The 23716-nt window shown below is 38.4% G+C and overlaps 1 protein-coding gene across 1 annotated transcript in view; it reads left to right on the top strand.

The window, feature by feature from the left end:
* Nucleotides 1–23716, top strand: part of STPG2 (sperm tail PG-rich repeat containing 2) — a 655681-nt gene that overhangs the window by 123846 nt on the left and 508119 nt on the right. Inside the window, exons 9-10 of the mRNA XM_036765397.1 lie at nucleotides 4258–4418; nucleotides 20137–20212. Coding sequence (XP_036621292.1) covers nucleotides 4258–4418; nucleotides 20137–20212 — 237 coding nt within the window. The remainder of the gene's footprint in view (nucleotides 1–4257; nucleotides 4419–20136; nucleotides 20213–23716) is intronic.

Below are 23716 nucleotides of genomic sequence, written 5' to 3'. Positions count from 1 at the left end.
TAGCATGTATATATGTGTAGAGATATGTATGTGTAGTATGTATGCATATATATTATAATTTTGCATTCTGAGCCTTTTATCTATCAGGAACTAGATAATATGTTTCATTGTTAGTTCTCTGAAATTGTCATTAATCAGGACTTTCAGAGTTGTTTGATTTTACAATATTGATGTCTTTGTGCAAAGTTTTCTCCTGGCTCTGTTTACTTCACTCTACATCAGTTCATACAAGTCTTCCAAGGTTTCTCTGGACTATTTCCTTCATCATTTCTTACTGCACAATAATACTCCAAATATTTATATACTATAACTTGTTTACTCATTCCCCTATTCTTGGGCCCCCCTCAGTTTCCAATGTTTTGGAAACTAAAGCTAAATTGTTTTTCTATGTCCTTAGAATTAGTTTTGTTTACCTTAGTCTATCTTCCTTCTAATTCTCTATTCTCTACTTTTCTTCGTATTTCCCTGTTGCATGTAATGTATTTCTGTACCCAACTCTGTGTGTGTGCGTATGTGTCTACACATATTCTTCCTTCCTTTGAGCAGTTCAGAGAAGTGTGGGGTTCACCTGTCAGCTGTACTCTCCCTGCTTCCTCCTTGTTTGTATAGACATCTATTTGTGCAGCCTGATTAATGAATTTTCTTTAATCTTCCTCTTCCTTACCGCTTCTCCACCCAGTGTATGCTTCTTAACTTCTTCTTTCATTCCTGTAAGATCATCAAGACATAGCAGAACCACTTCTAAGCCTTCTGCTCAGTTAGATACTCTCTGTGGCCTGATGAAAACAGGGTTCAAAGGGGACAAGGGGAAACATGAATGTTCTCATCTTAGAATGTAAGCAGTTTGTTCTTGTTTATTCCCCTGTAATTGTTCAGTCATGTTTACTTTTTTATGCTTCTTTTGACTCCTGTTGTTGTTTAGTTGTTTTTCAGTTGTGTCTGATTCTTCATGACCCCAAATGGGGTTTTCTTGGCAAAGATACTGGAGAGGTTTGCCATTTCCTTCTCCAGCTCATTTTACAGATGAGGAAACTGAGGCAAACAGGGTTAAATGACTTGACCAGGATCACATAGCTAGTAAGTATCTGATGCCAGATTTGAACTTAGGTCTTCCTGACTCTAGGCTTGGCACTCCATTGGAAGTTCTCTATTTTATTAAAGGATCATTTTAATCTTGTAGGATTATACTCAGTTTTGTTGGGGAAGTTATTCTTGGCTGTACCTTCTGGTATATTGTGTTTTAAGCTTTCCATTCTTTACAGTGGTAGCTGCTAAATCATATGTAATCCTTGCTGTGGCTCCTTGCTGCTTGAATTCTTTCTTTTTAGCTGCTTGTAGTACTTTCCCCGCCTGACTTGGAAACTCAGGTTGGCTGCAGTGTTCATGAGAATTTTCATTTTGGTGTTTTTTAAGGAAGTGATTAGTGTATTTTTTTTCTATTTCTACTTTGCCCTATGGTTCTATGAAGTCTGAGAAGTTTCCTTTTGGGATCATTGTGGCTTTCCCTTCTGGGCTCTACAGTAGTGATAGATAGTTCCCACAAGTCAGTTCCCAGCAAATAGCAGAATGGAATAGTGAGTTACATCAGCCACAGTGAGTCCTTGTGGAAGGGGAACAGTCTGTCTTCAAATTTCACCAGAGCTGCTGCTTCTTCTGGGCCATATGGACTCTCAACCCTGGGCTCGTGGTCACCTGTCTCTCCTTTCCTATTGCCTTGACCTTTCCTCTTATTTTTACACTAAGAACTGGAAGAGAACGAAGGGAAGATTCCTGCACCTGACTAATCCAATTTGTTCTGATTCATCTCCCCAGGGACCATTTGAAGGGTGAAACCAAAAACGAGTACAGTAGCAACTATGATTGTTTTGTATGGACGCAAGTAGAGCTCAGGAATTGTTGTAGAGGAGGAGCAGTTGGGGACAGTGCCCAAGCAGGACTGACAGCAAGGTTGAATCTATGCCCCAGCCCCAACCAGAGCTGGAGCCTTTTTGTCCTCACCCTCTCCATCTCACTTACCGTTCTCTTCTCAAACCTTGTCCCAAACCGAATATTCTGGGCCATGATGTCAGCAGCGGGTAGAATGAACTGCTCCTTTAAGGGCACAGGGGTCATTTGGCTTCTTTACTGCCTGAAGTATAAGTGGCATGGTTGAGTGAGGGGGTAGTGGGGTAGATTGTATCTGTGCTTACACCTGAGCTCCTACTGTGGGGTATACTTTTCTGCATTCCTGACCTGGCATGAGTGATTGTTGTAGTGACTGGAGTGAGGGAATTGGAGGAATTAGAACAGCAAGTAGTTAATTGTGGGAATTGAGTGAACCACACTGACTCCATCTTGTGACTCAATTCTCAAAAGGTCCCTTTCTATTCACTTATGGGTCTAGGGCAATTTCTGTTTTGGAGAAAACTATTCAGTTGTGGCACTTGGGAGAAAACCTTATTGCATTGTTTGAACCTAATGCTGCATGGCTGGGAAGCTGGACTGCCTCTATCTGCTGTTTAGAGACCCTTAACTAAGGACTTAGGTCATGCTGACTAGAAACAGGGTCAGATCCGAAGATTGATGAGTATTCTCACAATTATACATCTCAAGCCTCTCATTTGTCTTATCTGAAAACTAGTCCCATACTGAGCAATTAATTATTCTTTCTACATTCCTTTGATGGAATATAGATATTTTGTGAGGTGTGGGACGCTTCTTTTTTGATTTCAGGGAATTCTGCTTGTTCACTCTGCCCCTCCCAACTTTTAAAGTCCCTAATCTTTCATCCAATTAGAAATCAGATTACCTAATTTTGTGTCCTGGTTAATTGTTTTCTTAAATTGGTTTTATTTTTAACATATAAAAATTTATCTCTCTTGTATTTGGGTCCAGCCCTAAGCTGAGAAGGTCTGGTTACAATTTGTTATGCAATTGGCTTGCATTGTTTAATAAATCAATATGGTCGGAAGCTCAAAACTTGGTGTTCTCAGTCATTTTATCTTTCACCTGTTAGAGGAGACAGAGGGAAATAGCATTTTATATCCCTTTGAATGAAAAAGTTGTATCCTTTTAATTTCTTGTGATTAGATTTTTATTGTATTTTATACCCCACAAGTGCCTCATTGCATTTTAACCCTTGAGCCTGAATCCCTAGGGCTGCCAATTCAGACCTGTCCTGGAATACAAAGGATGTATTCCTAGCCAAGAACACAAGGAAAAGAAGGCCTGAAAGGAAGAGGCCACATGACAAAATGGAATAAATGTTGTATTTGGATCAAAAGTCTGAAGTCCAAATTATGGCTGCCATTTTTTAGCCTTGTGAACTTTGGAAAATTACTTAACCTCTCTGATCCTCAGTCTCTTCGTATATAAATGACTCCAGTACCTGCATTACCTAACTCACAGGGTTGTTGCAAGGTTCAGGGGAGAAAATATACATAAAACACTTTGTAAATTATTAAATGTTATGTAATTATGAACTATTATTTTACATCATATTACTTAAATGTCACCGGACCATTCCTGATTTGTTTCAGGGATAACAAATAATGGTATGCTTATTTCCTGATATGAGTGAGCCTTATAGCTCAAATATAAATGGTGTGACGCATCATGAATGCCTTTTAGTCCTATTTTCTGTAATAGCCTTTAAATTGAGCAAGTTTCCTAAATAAACTTGGTTCTTCAGAAAACATCATTGTTATTTGACAAGTAAAAGCTGTGCCATGGTTACATGGTAAGAGTTAAATGGAAGATTTAGCCACAATTCATTACATTTGAGGAGGCACTGAATTTATTGGTTAGATTGCTCAAATTGTCCTAAAATTGATGAGTAATTGGCATCTTATTTTCATTTCATTTGGTAGCTTTGAGTGGTAGCCACTCTTGGGACCATAGGGAGAAGCCCAAAGGAAAGTGGCCTGGGTGCCCTCCTCAAAGGGGAGTTCTGGGAAGAACTGTCTGATCAGGAAGGAATCCCTAGGGGCACAGGGAACTTCTGAAATATGTATTCCAGGACTACAAGGAAATATCACAAAAACATCTGATTTCTGACTCTGATAACTGCATACAGAAATGATTGCTGTAACTGACAAGGCATATGCAGCTGTGTGTGTTTGAAAGATATGTAGTATTTCTAATTGAATAAATTCTAGCTTATCATTTATTTAAATATATCTTTAGACTTTCCCCCTAATTAACTTTTCACATCAATATTCATTTCTAAAATAGCAATTGAAATGTGTTATGGCTTAAATGTTTGTGATGTTTTTTTAGGTCCTGGGTGTTACGATGTTTTTAAAAAGAGTTCATTTGACACTTTAAAAGATCATTATATGCAGAAAACAAAGAAAAGTGCATTTGGATCATCTGCTCCTCGAACGTATCATTTTATTAAAGAGGAAGACTATGAAATTCCTGGGCCAGCTGATTATCAGGTAATCTGAGCCTACTGTTTAAAAGAAGGCATAACAGTGTTTTGGAATCCATTGGTGTATCAAGTTGTTATTTTAGTAATATATAATTTTAAGACTACTTGGGGCAGAGAAAAATGTTTTAGAACTCTGATTATAAAAACAAATGCATATCAATGTGTATTTTAGGTCAGGCTTGTCTGGTGGTTTAGACTTGGAATTGTACTATATTGATACACTCATAGTCTTTTTGTTGTTCAGTCATTTTTCATTTATGTCCTACTCTTTGTGACACCAGTTGGTATTACCTTGGCAAAGGTACCGGAGTGGTAGCACGTTCTCTTTAGTAGGATCTTAGGAGAAACTAGCACATATTGCTCTTACATATTCTTCCGGGTGGTAGCAAAGACCCTATGAATTCTCTAGAGGATCTTCTGTGGCTTTAGGGTCATCACAGGTCAACTCTGACCTCAAGGATACAAGAAGCCGGGCATAACAATGTTGATAGAAAAGCTTATTTCAGGTAAAAGAAAAAAAAATGAGGACAGGAAAAAAACACAACCAAAAAACTCAAACAAAAAGAAATAATGTGATGATTCCGTGAAGGTATGCACCACCAGAGTGACTGACTAGAAGTGAATGAAAAGTACTAATCTCAGGCTTTCCCCCAACCCAGAAGGACTCTGTGGTGGACCTTCGCAGGGGCAGGTGATATGTGGGGACAGTTGACAGTGATTCACCACATGTAGAGAAAGGATCAGCAAGGTAGTAGATAAAGCACTCTACTTAGAATCAGGAAGATCTGAGTTTGAATCCCACTTTACCAACTATGTGACCCTGGGCAAGAGTAGATGAGTTTTTCCATAAAAGTTATTGAAACCATTCTTGTTACTAAACTGGCTTAGGGTCTTTGGTGGAGCTTTCTGGTGGCCTGCATACAGAAGCCAAAAGGAGAAGGAGACCACCTAGACTTGGAAAGTGCACTGCCATGGTCAGCAGAGGCAAGGATGTTCCAACCAACTGAACAAGTGCCACATTCTTTAGGAGCAGCCTTTTCTCATAAGGTTAAATGTAATGGGTGTAAGCCAGTGAGAGCCTAGTCTGTGGGAGTACATTCAGGAGCTGATGTGGAAGCTGGGTAAGCCTGTTTCAATGTTATGGAATGGAGGAGCCCTGCTCTCTCCTTCACAACATTCAAGAATGTTCTGTGGCTTGTTTCCTCTTCACTCACTGTGTAGTAAGGAAGAGCCTTTTGGGGGAGGGGTGGTGCTGCTGAACTGAAACTGAGTTCTTACAAAAGGCTTCAGAGAAGAAACTTGCTCCTTCCTGCTGACTTGAGGCGGATGGACTACTCTCTGAGCTATGGAGGAATAGTAGGGTTAAGGTGAGTATTATCACCCCCTACCTGACCCTCAACAGGTCAGCCCACAAGCATATGGGTTCAAGGCGAGCCAGTGTCTAGGGTGGGGTTGCCTACTGTTTGTTCCTTCCTTCCCTTGGTATGAACCTTGTGAGATCTTGAAAGGCCCTGGAACTGGAAACCTTACCAGGTCTGTGGGCAGCCAAATTCATGTGAAGTGCAGCCATAAGGAGGGACTTGTAAGGCCCAGCTTTTCAGGGGTGTCTCAAGTTACATCAAGCCCAGATCAAGCCCTGGGGGGAGGGGAGGAGGTGAGGAGAAGATTCACTTCAGCTGGATTTACTGTTTCTATTAGGACCAATGTGTTGTTTCCCTCTAGTCGGTGGTTCTGAGACCATAACTGGTTCCATTTTTTTAGCTCAATCTGATTCCATTAATTCTTTTCCTCTTTTATTACCTGTGACTGGTCATAGTTAGTACCTCCTACTTCTTGAATGGTTTTTAGGGGGTATTCAGGCAGAGTTACTGCCATAGGGGAGGGGGAGGGAAAAGAAAGGGAAAGGGACAACCATTTATTGAGTGTCTACTATGCGTTAGGCATTTTTAAACACGGAATAGATATCTTGTTTGATCCTCATAACAACCTGTGGAGTGCCATTATTATCCTCATTTTTCTGCTGGGGAAACCAAAGCAGACAGAGGTTAAAGAACTCGCCCAGGGTCATAACAGCTAGTAAGGCTGCATTTGAACTTGGGTCTTTTGACTCTAGTCCCAGTGTTCTACTACTACCTAGCTAGGCCCTCCCTCATAAGTCTGTGAGTTTAATGATACTGTCATAGGTGTGTGGCATTGGTTGGGTTTAGGATAGGAACCTTGAGTCAGAGCTCTTAATATTAAAATTCTTTTGTGTTAATATATATATATATAATATATAAAATATATATATATTTTAAAAGATCTTGTGTAGCACAGTTCCGTCTTCTTTTAGAATCAAATGTAATTACTTTATGTCTGGTAAATATATAGGACCCAGGGTTAGGGGTTATGGGCTTTTTCTTCTCTGCTATCAGCTTGAACCCTCAAGAGCTGAGTTCCCTCAGTCTTTGGTGTTAGTGATTAGCCCCCCCCAATTCCATTTAATCACCTAATATAAATTAGTTTTTGTACAAAAGACTTTTACTTCAAAGATCTGGGAAGACTAAAGCACTATAAATATTTCCCACAATAGCTCAAGTGCATACTCTCCCTCTATCACATCGGTCTCTGAATTTGAAGGAGCTGGGAGGGTGCATGTGTTTGAGATTCCAATTGAGCAAAAGGATCACATTCACCAGTTTGGCACTTTCCTTAAAGATATACTTTAATTGTTTCCACTTAGTTTTAATTTCTTAAAATACATAATACATAATATAATATATATCAATACAATGGATCAATTTTGATAGCTGTAATTTTGGATTTTAGGGCTTGCTAAGAAGAATGTGAACATGTTCTCCAAATTGCATTTTTAACAAATACAATTATGATTGAAATGACATTTGTATACTTAATTTAAATTATGTATTGTCTTCACATTTATTGCTTGTTAGTTCTCTTGTGATTTACTATAATTTTCATTAGGATATTTTTCTCCTTGATAATGTTAATACTTTTTAGGCTGTTGTAGATTCTTTTTGTGGTACTTTTATGTTTTTTGAAAACAGTTAATTTACAACTTTTGCAAGAGTGATAGAACATGAAAAATAGCTTAAGATTACAAAATTGTTCGGTAGTAGTATAAATGATAGTATTATGTTCTGATATTTTTTTCTTCATTTATTAACATTTATTAACACGGCTTTAGAGCCCAGCGATCTGATGGAGTAATATCCACTGAGCTCAGGGATACTTATTGCCTTCAGGGTGTTCTTTGAGTATATTTATAAGCTCAGGGATTTTCCAAATTCTTTAGCAGGTTATAATAATTGAATTATTAGAATTATGAAATAACCTTGGAATTTATCTCAAAACGTCAACAGTTTTTGTTGTTGTTTTTCAAAATATGACCTAAATGTGGAATAATAAAGCACTAGGTACATTTTCTGATTATGGAGTGAAGATGGACAGAATCTTATCAATAAGGTGTCTCTTCTTTTCAGCCAGTCTAGTTAAATATGAAGAGGCTCATCACCAGTGGATTGGCCACTTGGTGATGAATTTCTTGACCACGACAATCCATAAAATGAGGAAAAAGAGAAAATGCTGCTCAGTTCTGTGTGGTTTCATTCTACTTCTTTAGTGATGGTGGCAGCATGGTGAACAAGGAGGAAGAGAGTGATAGGAATCACCTAGTTTTTAGACCATGTACAACCATTAACATAGCTATTAGTTTTCTGAATGATCATTGTTCTTTGATTTTTTTTTACATTTCTTTGCATTTAATAATGCCATTATTCCCCTTTGTTGCCACAGCCTATGCTGGTGACACTGCTCTGTCTTTTTTTTTTATCATTTATATTTAGTTTATTTAATATATTTTGTTTTCAGCATTGATTTTCACAAGAGTTTGAATTATAAATTTTCTCCCCATTTCTACCCTCCTGCCCACTCCAAGATGGCATATATTCTGGTTGCCCCATTCCCCAGTCAGCCCTCCCATCTGTCACCCCACTCCCCTCCCATCCCCCTTTCCCTTCTTCTCTTGTAGGGCAAGATAAATTTCTACGCCCCATTGCCTGTGTATCTTATTTCCTAGCTGCATGCAAAAACTTTTTTTTTGTTGTTGTTTTTGAACATCTGTTTTTAAAACTTTGAGTTCCAAATTCTCTCCCCTCTTCCCTCCCCACCCACCCTCCCTAAGAAGGCAAGCAATTCAACATAGGCCACATGCAATTCATTATGTAAAACCCTTCCACAATACTCATGTTGTGAAAGATTAACTACATTTTGCTCCCTCCTAACCTATCCCCCTTTATTGAATTTTCTCCCTTGACCCTGTCCCTTTTCGAAAGTGTTTGTTTTTGATTACCTCCTCCCCCATCTGCCCTCCCTTCTATCATCCCCCCTTTTTTATCTTCTTCCTCCTTCTTTCCTGTGGGGTAAGATACCCAGTTGAGTGTGTATGGTATTCCATCCTCAGGTCAGATCTGATGAGAGCAAGATTTACTCATTCCTCCTCACTTACCCTCTCTTCACTTCCTAGAGAACTGCTTTTTCTTGCCACTTTTATGCGAGATAATTTGCCCCATTCTATCTCTCCCTTTCTCCCTCTCTCAATATATTCCTCTCTTATCCCTTAATTTGATTTTAATTTTTTAGCCCTTCATATTCAACTCACTCTGTGCCCTCTGTCTCTCTCTCTCTCTCTCTATATATATATACATATATATATATATATGTATATATATATATATATATATATATATATACGCCTACATATATACATACATAGACACCCACATATGTGAATATATGCACATTCCTTTCAGCTACTATGATACTGAGGTCTCATGAATCACACACATCATCTTTCCATGTATGAATGTAAACAAAACAGTTCAACTTTAGTAAGCCCCTTATGATTTCTCTTTCTTGTTTACCTTTTCATGCTTCTCTTGACTCTTGTGTTTGAAAGTCAAATTTTCTATTCAGCTCTGGTCTTTTCACTGAGAAAGCTTGAAAGTCCTCTATTTTATTGAAAGTCCATATATTGCCTTGGAGCATGATACTCAGTTTTGCTGTGTAGCTGATTGTTGGTGTTAATCCTAGGTCCATTGACCTCCAGAATATCATATTCCAAGCCCTTTGATCCCTTAATGTGGCAGCTGCTAGATCCTGTGTTATCCTGATTGTGTTTCCATAATACTCAAATTGTTTCTTTCTGGCTGCTTGCAGTATTTTCTCCTTGACCTGGGAGCTCTGGAATTTGGCGACAATGTTCCTAGGAGTTTTCTTTTTGGGATCTTTTTAGGGAGGCGATCTGTGGATTCTTTCAATTTCTATTTTACCCTTTGGATCTAGAATATCAGGGCAGTTCTCCTTGATAATTTCTTGAAAGATGGTATCTAGGCTCTTTTTTTGATCATGGCTTTCAGGTAGTCCAATAATTTTTGAATTATCTCTCCTGGATCTCTTTTCCAGGTCAGTGGCTTTTCCAATGAGATATTTCACATTGTCTTCCACTTTTTCATTCCTTTGGTTCTGTTTTATAATATCTTGATTTCTCATAAAGTCACTAGCTTCCACTTGTTCCAGTCTAATTTTTAAGGTAGTATTTTCTTCAGTGGTCTTCTGGACCACTTTTTCCACTTGGGTAATTCTGCTTTTCAAGGCATTCTTCTCCTCATTGGCTTTTTGGAGCTCTTTTGCCATTTGAGTTAGTCTATTTTTTAAGGCGTTATTTTCTTCAATATTTTTTTCAGTATTTTTTTGGGTCTCCTTTAGCAAGTCATTGACTTGTTTTTTATGGTTTTCTTGCATCCTTCTCATTTCTCTTCCCAATTTTCCCTCTACTTCTCTAACTTGCTTTTCCAACTCCTTTTTGAGCTCTTCCATGGCCTGGGACCAGTTCATGTTTTTCTTGGAGGCTTTTGATGTAGGCTCTTTGACTTTGTTGACTTCTTTTGGCTGTATGTTTTGGTCTTCTTTGTCACCAAAGAAAGATTCCAAAGTCTGAGACTGAATCTGGATGCATTTTCGCTGCCTGGCCATGTTCCCAGCCAACTTACTTGACCCTTGAGCTTTTTCGTTGGGGTATGACTGCTTGTAGAGCTAAGAGTACTTTGTTCTAAGCTTGAGGGGATGCGCCATTGATATCAGAGCTATTTCTATACAGCTAGCTCTGCCACACCAGCACTCCTCCTTCCCCAAGAACCACCAACCCGGACCTGACGCAAATCTTAAGCAGGCTCTGCACTCCTGCTCTGATCAGCCATTTGAGTTAGTCTGTTTTTTAAGGTGTTATTCCTTTAGCCACTCGTTGACTTGTTTTTCATTGTTTTCTCACGTCACTCTCATTTCTCTTCCCAATTTTTCCTCTACTTCTCTAACTTTCTTTTCCAAATCCTTTTTGAGCTCTTCCAAGGCCTGAGACCAGTTCATGTTTTTCTTGGAGGCTTTTGATGCAGGCTTTTTGACTTCATTGACTTCTTTTGGCCGTATGTTTTGGTCTTCTTTGTCACTAAAGAAAGATTCCAAAGTCTGAGTCTGAATTTGAGTCTGTTTTCGCTGCCTGGCCATGTTCCCAGCCAACTTACTTGACCCTTGAGTTTTTCGTTGGGGTATGACTGCTTGTAGAGCAAAGAATACTTTGTTCCAAGCTTGAGGGGATGCGCCATTGATATCAGAGCTATTTCTATACAGCTAGCTCTGCCACACCAGCACTCTTCCTTCCCCAAGAACCACCAACCCGGACCTGACGCAAATCTTAAGCTCTGCACTCCTGCTCTGATCAGCCACTTAATTCCTCCCACCAGGTGGGCCTGGGGCCTGAAGTAACTGCAGCTGTAGTTCTATAGCTGCCCCACCTCCGCTGCCCCTGGGGTGGTGGCCGAACTGCGAACTCTGTCCCCCGCAGGTTTTCCCACTAACCTTCTCTGTTGTTTTTGGTGTTTGTGGGTTAAGAAGTCTGGTGACTGCCACAGGTCACTGATTCAGGGTACTAGGGCCTGTTCTGCTGGGCTCCTGGTCTGGTTGGTCCTGCCACTGCCCATGTTGAGCTCCACTCCCCTCCACTCCGTGCGCTATAGACCTCATCCAGCGACCATCCGGGCTGTCCTGGGCTGAATCCCTGTTTCCATCTGCTATTTTGTGGGTTTTGCAGTGCTAGAAGTTGTTCATAGCCATTTTTAATAGGTTTTTGGAGGGACCTGGCGGGGAGCTTACACAAGTCCCTGCTTTCTAGCTGCTATCTTGGCTCTGCCTCCCTTTTATGCTTTTTCTAAATGATCATGAGAGTTCCTTGTTTCATGCCCAGTGAGCAAACAGATAACCAGAGGAACTAAATTGTATAAATCTTGATATTCTTGCTTTTTGCTAAATCAGAAGACAAAAGGAAATTATAGTTACTCGAAAGGGTGGCTCAGAAGTTTCCCTTGAAGATGCAAATAAAGAAATTGGGAGAATTGGTTTTGTTGTGCATCCAAAGAATACAAAAGCATAATTTTAAGGAGACATTTGGTCATCTTATAATACAGTGCTCCTGATAGATTAGTTAACATGAAAATAACCATGACACACTGAGTAGGAGTGAGGAAGGGGTATATTTAGAAATAAATCCGAAGTAATAACAGAAGACACCAATTTTTAAAAAAAGGACATTTGTTCAGTAGACAATTACTGTCTTAAGAACTCTTTTTCTATTAAAGTGTTTCACATCTATACATCAAAATTGATTAAGAATTCTGAAAAGCTGTCAACAACAAAGGTAATTTTGCTCAACTCTCCTCTGATCATAAACAGCAGATAAAGCATAAACGAAGGCATGGGTGTTTACCACTGTCATGGAGGAGATCCAATGCAGAGTTAGAGGTGAAGAGGAATTCCTTGTGGATGATTTTCTCCAGTTCTTATTTGTGGATAGCATCTTTCTTTTTGCATTAAGCAAAGCATTACAGAACCTCTTAGAGGAAATCCATATCCTCTAAGTATAATTTGGCCTGATTATATGCCCAGGAAAGACCAAGTTAAAGAAGAGTATCTGTTTCCCAGATTAGAAAATGCATTTAGAACTCAGTCAGATGTGTATATATCTATGTCTATATACACATATATACACATGTATAAAACACACATGGCCATGTATATGTGTGTCCATGTATGCCTTGGTAGAGCAGCTAGGGGAAGCGGTGGATGGAGCTCTGGGCCCAGAGTCAGGAACTTGTTATTGTTCAGTTGTTTCAGTCATGTCTGCCTCTTTGTAACCCCATTTGAGGTTTTCTTGGAAAAGATACTGGAGCTGTTTGCTATTTTTTCCTCCAGCTTATTTTACTGGAAGACCTGAGTTCAAATTTGGCCCCAGACACTTACTAACTGTGTGACCATGAGCAAAGTCACTTAACTCTGTTTACCTCAGTTTCCTCACCTGTAAAATGAGCTGGAGGAGGAAATGACAAACCACTCCGGTTATCTTTGCCAAGAAAACCCTAAATTGGATCATAAAGAGTCAAATATGACTGAAATGACTGAACAACAGCAACAAAAAATATATCTTGAAAAAACACTGTAAATGGATGAGTTAGGCCCAGGATGGAATGGGTTAGAGGAGAATGGGCTAGGTTGCATTTGAAACATTACAAAGCTCTTCTCACATCCCGAAACTTTCCTAAAAGTAAAGGCCCATTTTTACTTTTATGCCAATCAATCATTTTAAAGTGCCCAATATGTTCAAGGCCCTGGTAGGTGCTGGGCATGTGAAGGAAAAAGGAGAACCATTCATGTCCCTGGGGAGCCCACATCACCATCAGGTGAGATGGCATTACACGTACTGCTGTTACATGCCCTCTCGGGCTTTTCCTCCCAATTCATATTCAAAAGCATGAATCACAGAAGGCATCTGGTCTCAGTGTTCCAAAGGTAACCCTCTGGGTGGCTGCTCCTATCACAGACATTCACTCATGTGCTTTTGTTTGAGTTAAGTTTGTCATTAGGCTTGATTAGCTTCTAGCAAAAGCAATTGCCAAGGTGAAACAGTAAGAGTTGGTATAAAACTTCCCCCCCTCCAAATCCTGGGGTTCACTTTCTCACCAGCACATGCTGGTCTGAAAGGGAAGTAAACTAAACTTAGAGCAAAGTGGTAGTGGTTCTTACATGTAGGACACACATGTAGCAAAACTCCTAACTGCTGGCACTAGGAGTCCTTTGTAGAGGCCTCACTCAGCTGCTCTTTGGTGTGTCCCTAGGCTGGGCTCACTGCTTCACACAGCTCCCGATGTCTTCAATCCATCGCCAGCACTCTTCTCTCATACGAACCGTCACGATCTCCAAGGTGGAGGTAGAAATTGACCTTCTCTTCTCTGTCAGTCCTCCTTCTGTTTCTCTTCTTCACATTACATGCTTTGTCTCCAACTGGTCCAGACTCTGATTACATTGTTATGGAAGGAGAATGAGGGAGATGAGAAAATTCTATCTCCCACCCCACCACTGACCCTGAGGGTTTCTCTTCAAGGGTCTAGTTTCTTCCTTCATTTTGGCTCCAACTCTTGAATGAGTGAACTGGAACTCTTCTACTAATGGTTTGGTAAACTGCTGCTTATTTATATAAAATCCATATGCCCAAGAGGTACGACTGATTCTGTTGGCCAGTCACAGGATGTTGTGGTGTCACCTGCTTTCACTCAATATCCAAAATCCTATGACCCTCTGGAGCTGATTAAAATTTTATTCCCATATTTATTGTTTGATGGTTGTAGGAAAATTCCTTCTCAACTATTTTATACCTTGTATTTAGATCCTGAGCCTCTTAGATTGATTCAGTGACTATACTAATTATGTAGGAAGTAAAACCCTATACATTCTGGGTCTTATGTGATTAATTAAGGTGGGATATGGACCTCCATACTAGTATATATAGGGGAAAAATACGGAGCAATTATGAGGTAATTTTGGTAAGGAAGGCTCTAGCAGATGAGATCAGAAAAAACTTCATGCAGAAGTGAGCTGAACCTCAATAAGTATAAGGGATTGTACTAGTCTGAAGGGAGGAGGAAATATGGATTCAAAGCACTGGATACAGCCAGGACATAGGCACAGAATTGGAAGACAAAGTGCCATGTGTATTTTATTGGTGGTGTCATAGTCCTGGGAATCAAGGAACTCTGGTTTTCCAAGGCAAAAATGAGCGTTACATAGAGAGCAATAAAGAGATGCATGTTTGGCTTATAATGCAGAAGATAACAAGGAAGTGGAAGATCAAGAAAAAAAAGATGGGTTTCTTCATATTGTGAAAGTAAGGATAACAGAGCATCTGCTCATTCCACTGGTATCCCTGTGATATCTGGAGGAAGGGGGGAAGTCCCCAGAGAAGCAGACTTCCTTTGGTGGATTAAAGTAGGATGTGAACAAGAGTCTCACATGACAGATGAGCATGGATGTATTTAGAACTTCATCATCTGAGAGAGCAAACACTGTGGCAATATCAGAGATTCACTGGAGTGTTTGAGAGTTTATTTTACTGGCAGGATATCTAGAAACAAGCTGTGTGGAGCTGTCTCAAAAAGTAAACATGGAAATAGCTTTCTAAGAAATGGAAACTTTGAATCCCTGACACGTTACGTTGTCCTCTTCTTATCTTTTTCTAAAAACAAAAAACAGACCAAAAAAACCCCCTGAAAATCTCCACTGCATTCTTTGCACTAAAATATAATATTGTGAGTGACTCGGTAATTAATAAGGTGATTGTATCATATGTCTCCATGTAGATATATTATTGTAGCATATAGTCTTTTGGGGTTGCATATTGTAGAACATCTCTTATTTGTGCTATTTCTTTTTATATTCTATTAAAAATTATTTCCCAAGAAATATATTTTCCATTTAAGTCTGTTTTTGTTCCCTTCTATGTTTTTTTTCACCCCATGAACATCCTCTTTTCTCATTTCCATTGTCTTCTCTAGTGTACTCAGTATCTTTATTTTCCTCTCATTTTCTGTTATCTGCAAATTTCATTTATCAACTGTTACTTTCTCTACTAATTTATTATGAAGATGCTAAAATAACAAAAAAGTCCTAATTACCATAAGCATCCAATAACATTTCTTCAGCCAATTAGATTGCTGTTTAAATAACTTTCAGGGTGTGCCTGATTCTTTAACCTTAGGCCACAGAAGTATATTTGTATTTTAAGTACTGCTTGAGACTAACTAGCCTTCATTGCATTGCAGCTATCTAGTTTCAGTCATTTTAGAACAGAGAGACTAGGTGCATCTCACTGTAATTCCTCTGGGAATTGTAATTCTAAAAGTGCCTGCCCACTTTAAAGCAGTTATGTGGTAATGGTTCATTATTTTGAGTAGCCTGCCATCTAGCTAAAAAAAAAGATTCACTAAAATGTGAAGGAATAGGGAATAAAAAGCATTACTCTTTACCATAAATATCCTCTATTTTCCACATATAATGACTAAAGATTAATATCTATATAACTATGGTTATAACTTTTATCAGTATGCCAATTTACATAAAATTTCATAAACTGCAAAATAAAAGTGAAAGATATCCTATCAACACATTAAAAGTTAAAGATTCTTCATGAATTCCCCCAAACCTCATCATCCACATGAAAATAATAGTGTCAATAGAAATATTGCAAAGATAAGTTATTTTGATAGTTTAAGAAACATATATTAACACCTAACTTCTAACTGAACACCATACAAATTATTCTGGCTAAGATTGTCTAGATTTGTAGTTTTTCACATAAAAAAGCTTCAGAAGAGATAACTTTTTCTATTTTTGAATCACCAGTTATAAAGAGTATTAGGATAAAGATACCAATGAAAGCATTCTTAGTGCTTAAAGTCTGAATAGAGGTGATTTTAAATGTAAGCCATTTGAAGGGTGAATTACTATAAGTTGTTAAAAATAGAATGGAGGTGGGGGGGTGTAACTACATTTTTATTGTATATTATCCACAAGACTTAAGATGAAGATAAAGAATTCTGAATGAGAGTAATGAGAATACTAATCGCGAAATAATTTTTGAAAGGGTATAGGAAACCTATCTACTTAGAAGTCATGTACTATCCAAAAGTTCTAATCATATATAATGTATTTTTAGTATTCAGTTAATAATTATGATTCGATTATATGATAAATCATGCAAGATGTGTTAAATTAAGAGAATCTAGATTCCAACTACAAGGATGTGTAACCTGTTGGGTTTCCAACCATTGGCAGAGATAGAGGGGCAAAATTGAGGCAATGATATTTTCTGGCTGCTATCCTCATCCCTGGCCATGTATGTCAACATTGTTAAATGTCAGGGAAGGGAAGACCCTCAGGGTTGCCGACCAAAAGAGAAACAGCTACAATTTATATTCACTCTGAGCCTGGAGGGCCCCAAAATAACCAGTAAGTGGTGCTTGGGTAGGGACCTGGTGTTGTCCAATCAATGAGATCCAGAGTGAATTGTATTTAAATCATGGTCTTTGAGAAGAAATCTAGCCAGTAAACCTCAAGTTATCTAGGTAGGTGTCAGTGTCCAAAATTAACCTTCCTTTGGGCAGAACACCCTCAGGTAAGACATGTTACCCCCTGTGAGGAGATGGGAGAAGAGGAGAGGATGATGACTGATGACTAAAAACATCTTGTGTGGTCAAGCACCATTCCTTTTACTCAGGTTTTAATTTGGTAGTTTGGTTTAAATGTGCTGACTTATTTCAAAGAGAAACATACTTAAAGCTAATTGTTCAACATTGAGGGAAAATTTCAATTTTTTCCCTCACTTGAAGTCCTGAGTTTTACATTTGTTGCCATTCAGTCATTTCAGTCATGACTGACCCTTTATGACTGCATTTGGGGTTTTCTTGGCAGATACTAGAATGGTTTGACATTTCCTTCTCCAGCTCATTTTTTAGATGAACAAACTGAGGCAAACAAGGTTAAGTAACTTGACCAGTGTCACACAGCTAACAAGTATCTTAAGTCACATTTGAATTCCCTTGATTTACTTCTTAATGAGACCTGTTCACTGAATGGGTGTTGCCTCACTCAAAGTGAGAACTCCAAAAGACCTTAGCTTAAAAAGGCCAAGGTCTCACACTGCATCCTGGGCCATCTCCAGTTGGCCTGATCAATATCTGGCCACTGGACCCAGATGGCTCTGGAGGAAAAAGTCAGGCTGGTGACTTTGCATAGCCCTCCCTCACTCAAATCCAAGTTGATTGTAAGTCATATCATCATTTCCCTGAGGTTATGGTCCTCTTCAAGGATGAACCACAAATCACAACATGTCTGGGAGACTGTACTGCTTGTTTTGAATTAAGGCAAAGGATGAGTATAGATATGGCTATATCAAAAATGCAGAGATAATGTTCAGTTTATGAAGTGACTCTATGATATTTCTGATTTCCATGAGCTCTATTTTTCAGTGCTGTATCAATGATATTGTTAAACTAAATGATAATCATGTTCTTTTGTGAAATTTTCATTTATTAATGGGAATCAGCTTCATTAACAGAATAAATTGAACAATCCTGTTCTAACTTTTGAAACATCATCTATTTGCCAAAACTGAAAAAATGGTAATTCAGCAAAGACAAGTTGAATTCTGAGAATATGCTATCTTCACATGGAGGGTATGGATTTATTTCTATAAGGTCTACTTTTTATTCTACTCTATGCATAGGGCTAATTCTAAAAAATTTCTTCTGGTTTTTGCCATTAGTCCCCTATTTTTCTAGCCTGATGGCTTACTTGAGAAAAAAATCACTTCTGATTACCTAAAGCTGAGGTGATAGTCCTGCTGTGCACTACCCTAGTCAGACTACATGTAAGGTATTGTGTTCAATTCTGGATATCCTATTTTAAGAAGGACATTGATATGCCGGAGAATATTCAGAGGAGGAGGATGAAGGACCTTGAGTTCAGGACATAATGATATTGCTTGAGGAACTAGAGCTATTTAATCTATAGAAGAGAAGTCTTCATGGGATAGAAAAGTTGTCTTCAAATATTTAAAAACACCATCATGTTAAATAATAACTAGCTTTATAAAGCAATTTGAGGTTTACAAAGTGCTTTACAAAGATCATCTCATTTGACTCTTACAACAACTTTTACAGATGAGGAAACCCATCTCAGAGGGATTAAGTGACTTGCTGGGGGTTACAGAGCTTTAAGTGTCTGAGGCAGGATTCAAACTCTGGGCTTCTTAATTTTCTGTTGAATACTCTTTGCACCAGCCTGCTTAGCTGCTTTTTATATTAGAGATGGGCTAGACATCCTATTTTGACCTAGATGACAGAAGTATGTCTAATGGTTGGAGGTCAAAGAGTAGCAAAATTAAGGTTAATGAAAAGAAAATTTTCCTTATAAGAAATATTCCAAAGTGGAATGAGCTGACTTAGAGGTAGTGGCTTCCTTTGTACTGGAGTTCTTCAAACAAAGGTTGTATAACCACTTGTTTGGTGAGTCATGGTGCGGTTCCTCTTTTGGGGGGTAGAGTGGGGGTTATGGGCAGGACTAGTTGGCCAGTAAGGTTTTTTTTTCACTAGCTCTGAAATTCTGTGATTGTTTGATACTTTAGGCACCTTGTGAGAAGGAATTTGGAATTAGTACTTGCATAGGTTTCTGACCTCATCAAGCACTGGAGTGGTGGCCCTAAGAGTAGGACCTGGAAAACACAACTCATCTCAGTTGTGGAATCTCAGAATTTACTGCCTGTTTCTCCTTTCCTGCTCCTTGACTGTATGTTTCACCTTCTGCTATGTGGTTCTTGACCTTGGCGTTCCTAGCACTCCCTCCCCTTTCCAAATGCCTAACTTTTGAGAGCCCTATGAATGGACCAGCAATGAGACTTTGAGTTTGGTTATGACCAGTCTGACACCACTTGAATTAGTTTTATCGACCAGCAGACATAGGTTCAATGGTGTCTATCAGCCCTACTTTATGGGGCTCTTACCTGGAAGCTGTTAACACTGCCGTTCTCTGTAGTCCCCAGCTAGGTCCTGGTCACCCTTTGGTGACCTTCAGGTCTCAAGCTTCCTGTGCAATAAGACTGCTTAACACATTAAATTGCCTCTGGCATTTAAAATCATGTTATTTAAAATGAATTAACATAGATAAGTTCATATCAGGTCACCCAAGATGATCACCTAATCTAGCTAAATTATTTCCTATTATTTCTTATACCAGTTTTTATGAATAAAAACTTTATTGGATTACAAAGTATGTTAAGATTATTTGTAGCTGAGATAAATGTCTAATATTTATGAATGCTAACTTTTGAATTAATACCAAAGTACAATATGTCTCTAATTCTTTTAAACAATGTATGCCAAATGATTCCACTTGTCAAGGTAAACTTATTTTGACTTTTCTTTATATCCACAATATAAAAAGTTTCTAGTTATGTAGACTCTGAGAGAACTTGGAGATCATGTCTTCTGACCTCCTTCATTTATGATTCAGTAAACTGAGACCTGTCGTGGTTTAATGAAGTTGTTTGAGATCTCTGTAGCAGAGACTTTTGTCTCCAGAAAATATTTATTTTCTTTTTCTTTTTTTCTTTTTGTTTATTTTTTAGATTTTTCTGCTTAATTGACATTGATTACATGAATGATAATTGATATTGATTACATTACAATATTGATAACATGTGGCAATGTGTAATATTTGTAGTCTTGGTTAAAACTGATTTTTTTATATTTCATTTAATCTAACTTTAATGTATTCTTTGACATTGACAGATTAGAGAAAGGACTGAAGATTCATTGAAGATAAGTAATGAAACAGTTGCCTTCCTGTCAAAAGTAGAAAGAGGAAGTAAACTGATAGCTATGGTAAGATAAATCTCTGAAAATTAAATCTGTTTGTAACCTAAGAGGTTGAGAGAAGATGATGTGCATACTTCAGGGCATTATCTTGGACCTACAGGCCCTTCTTTGAGTCTGCTGGTTTCTTTGATATTTGCATATTTCTTTAAGATTGTAAAGAACTGTCCATTCTCCTGAAGCCCAATATAAATTCCTTATATGCACTGTGAGAGTATTGTACATGATAGAAGGGAATCTCCTCTTTTTTCCATGATTAGGAATATATCCCTGGGACAAAGGGAGACTTGAACTAGTATAAGAATGGGAAGACTTAAGATTCAATTCAAATCACCCCCAAGCTTGACTTTCTTCAATTTTCTTTTTATATGTATCCCTAATTCCAGTGGTTCTCAATATTTTATGTCCTTTTTATATGAAACTTTTAAAAAAGATGTTAACATTTTTGACTGGATAAATATTCATTTTTAGCCAGCTACCTAGTATTGAGTAATTTATAGTGGATGAAGCATGAAAGAAGAATATAATGACTTTGGTTTTCTTTCCATTCCATTTATTTTAAGGACAAGAGAGACAGAAACAATAATGTTACTACATCCTATCCTTTGGGAGATGGGAGACAATGTAGTATAAGCTTCAAACATAGCTCAAGGTTTATGAAATAGTAGTTGTGTTGCTATGTTTTGTTGAGATTGGATTTATGCTGTATTCATTTGAGAGTTTTAATTATCACTACACATAAGTTATACTTCAAAGTAAAAAAAAATAAGGTCACTGTTGTGAAACATGACTCAGGAAGGCTTCTTCCTATTAAAGTGCCTTCTATTCTAAACTTACATCTAGGATTTGACCTGGGAATAATCCCATCCTGACTCCAGATTAAAACCCTGGGGGAAAATATCTAAAACAAATCCTAGATATGGCTCATGTCTAAAGTCTCTCTAAAAATAAGAGGAAGAGGATAACAGTTATCAGAGGAAGGCATATCTAGGAAGGGCATTCAATATACAGACTAGGGATCAGATATAGGGTTGTTATTTATTTCCTCCTCACATCAGGCTCATAAACACACATTAATAAATAGAGAAACAAAGCAATTACTTAGAATATGTATTAAACTTTCTTAGAAGGTAAAAACATTTTGTGGGACTGCTAAATCATTTCAGACTTGTGATGCCTGAGCAACTCATCAGGTTCACTTTTCCTGACCATCCAAGAGTATCTCTTTAGTCACTTCAGTCTCAGAATGATCCCCTTAAGGGTCAGCTCCTTCTCTTTGAAGCAGGAATCACCTTCCAATGGGCACTCAGCATTGACTGCCCTGATTCAGGTACATGGGAACTCATGAGCTCATAGGGTAGCCGCTAAGGCTCAGAATATTCATTTTGCAAGATCATTGTTTGCAGACCTGTGCTCCAGGAGGAAACACAAAGAACGAAGATGGCAGCATGAGGCTCAAGCTTAACCAGGCAGGCACATGGTCTCACTTCACTGCCTAGCGCTTGAGCTGAAGGGAGGGGCCAAGGACAGAAACCCCTTTACTCTTATACTGGAAATCCAAGTCAGAGCTTGTGCTCATACTGAAAGGTAGAGTCTCTCTTTAGCTGTTTTTATTATCCCAGAGTGAGTGGTCTTTTTGGATCAATCACTGATCACTTCCTAATGGAGACTACAGGATCAACCAAGAATTGCTGTCTGGCATGTGACCTTCAGCCAGGGGTCAGACCATAACTCCTGCAGAAAGAGCTTAATGCATGCCTCTCAATAGGGACTGGCTACTTGGGATTCACTGGAAGTCACTTCCTCTTCTTCAGGTCAGAAACCAAATTGTCCTGGGTGAAAATTTCTTCCATGATAGCTTTGAGCATGTAGAGAAAACATTTTGCCAATGGATTGCTAATAGTACATAAGGCAATCCAAGTGGAATTCCAGATAAAAATAATCTTTTCAGTGGGATCCAGAACAATGGATCCTGAAAAGTTGTGGGATATTTCAAATGGAGGTCCATTTGGCAATACAGCAAGCAGGCTAGCCCAGAGAGAAATAGAACAAACTCACATGAGCCCTGAAGATGTGTGGGCATCCTCAAAAGGAATTAAACCCTTGGAATTTATTGTAACCATTCTCTAACATCCTGGGCTGGCCTCTAAGATGTGCCTTTTGGCCAAAGGGACCCCCTCCCAAACAAAGTCTTCAGCTCTGTAGTTATGCAATTATGCCCTCATCCCATAGTAGAACCCTGGGCAAAATTTCTACAGCAGAGCTTTATCCTGGCTCATGTCTAGGGTCTTCCCTGAAGGTATTGGCTGGGTCCCTTCCAGGAAGGGTACTCAATGTGTAAACACCATAATGCCCAATATAAAAGTAAAGTTTGTTGCAAAAAATAAAAATACACCTGTAGTGCCCTCTCCCCAAAAGCCTCCCAAAAAACAAAACACGAAACAAACCAGCAATTGCTTTGTGGTAACTGAAGTCAAATAATGGCAAAAAGTAACAAATGCAGACAGAAATAAAACTTTAGATTAATTATTGAGGAAGAATCTGAATTTACAGTCCAATATGTTAACCACCTATTATTTGGCTTGTTTTAGTCAAAGATTGGCACACCATAAGTTTAACAGAAAGAATTACAAATGACACAATAGTTTTAAAGCAATTATATATAATTATTTTGCATAATGGGAGACCCATGAGCTATATGATAGGAAGTTAGTCTTTAGTTATTTTTTCTGCAGTAATTACCCTAGGAGACCTTTCACTCCATTGTCTTCTCAATATTGTTCTGTCCCCTTTTCCCCTTTCTCCATCCATTTCTATCTTTCCCTTTTTCTACCCTTTTCTCTATTTAATTTCTCCAATTTTAATATGAATGATACAGAACGGACCCTATTTGTATAATCTTATTTATATTATCTCTGTTCTTTTTACTTATGTGAATAATATGTACTTACATGTGCTTATTTTGGGTGATACTAAAAGAACTTTACTAAGGGTAGCTACCTCTTAAAAGTTATGTGATCTAATATATTTCTTTTTGAGACACTAGTGTCATAGTGATGTTTTCTCCTAAAAATTCTCAACAGAAGGATCAGTAGTATTTACTTTAGTATGTAATGATGACCGTATGCTTAGACATTTAGACTTCTGGTCTTGTTAAATAGATGACTGCGTTAAGTGTGCCAGTGGCAGCAGATTTCTGTAAATGAGTATAATATTGCAGTCAGTCGTTCTTAGAATTTAGAACAAGAAGGGAACTGACAGACCCGTCCAGTGCAGTACCCTCATTTTGCGAATGTGGAAATGATGTCTAGAGAGGTGCCTTGCCTGGGGTCACCCAGGTAATGAGCAAAAGAGCTGTGGTTTGAGCCCAGGTATTCCATTGAAAAATCTAGTGCCTTTTCCACTACACCCATTGCCTTACAGAGTAGTTGTAAGAAGAGTACTTTGTAAATCTTAAAGGGCTATAACATTTTCAGATACCTCCAAAAATAGAGAT

The sequence above is a fragment of the Trichosurus vulpecula genome, chromosome 6 (assembly GCF_011100635.1).
Source record: "Trichosurus vulpecula isolate mTriVul1 chromosome 6, mTriVul1.pri, whole genome shotgun sequence".
Lineage (NCBI taxonomy): Eukaryota > Metazoa > Chordata > Mammalia > Diprotodontia > Phalangeridae > Trichosurus > Trichosurus vulpecula.
This window is presented reverse-complemented; position numbering and strand designations above follow the sequence as displayed.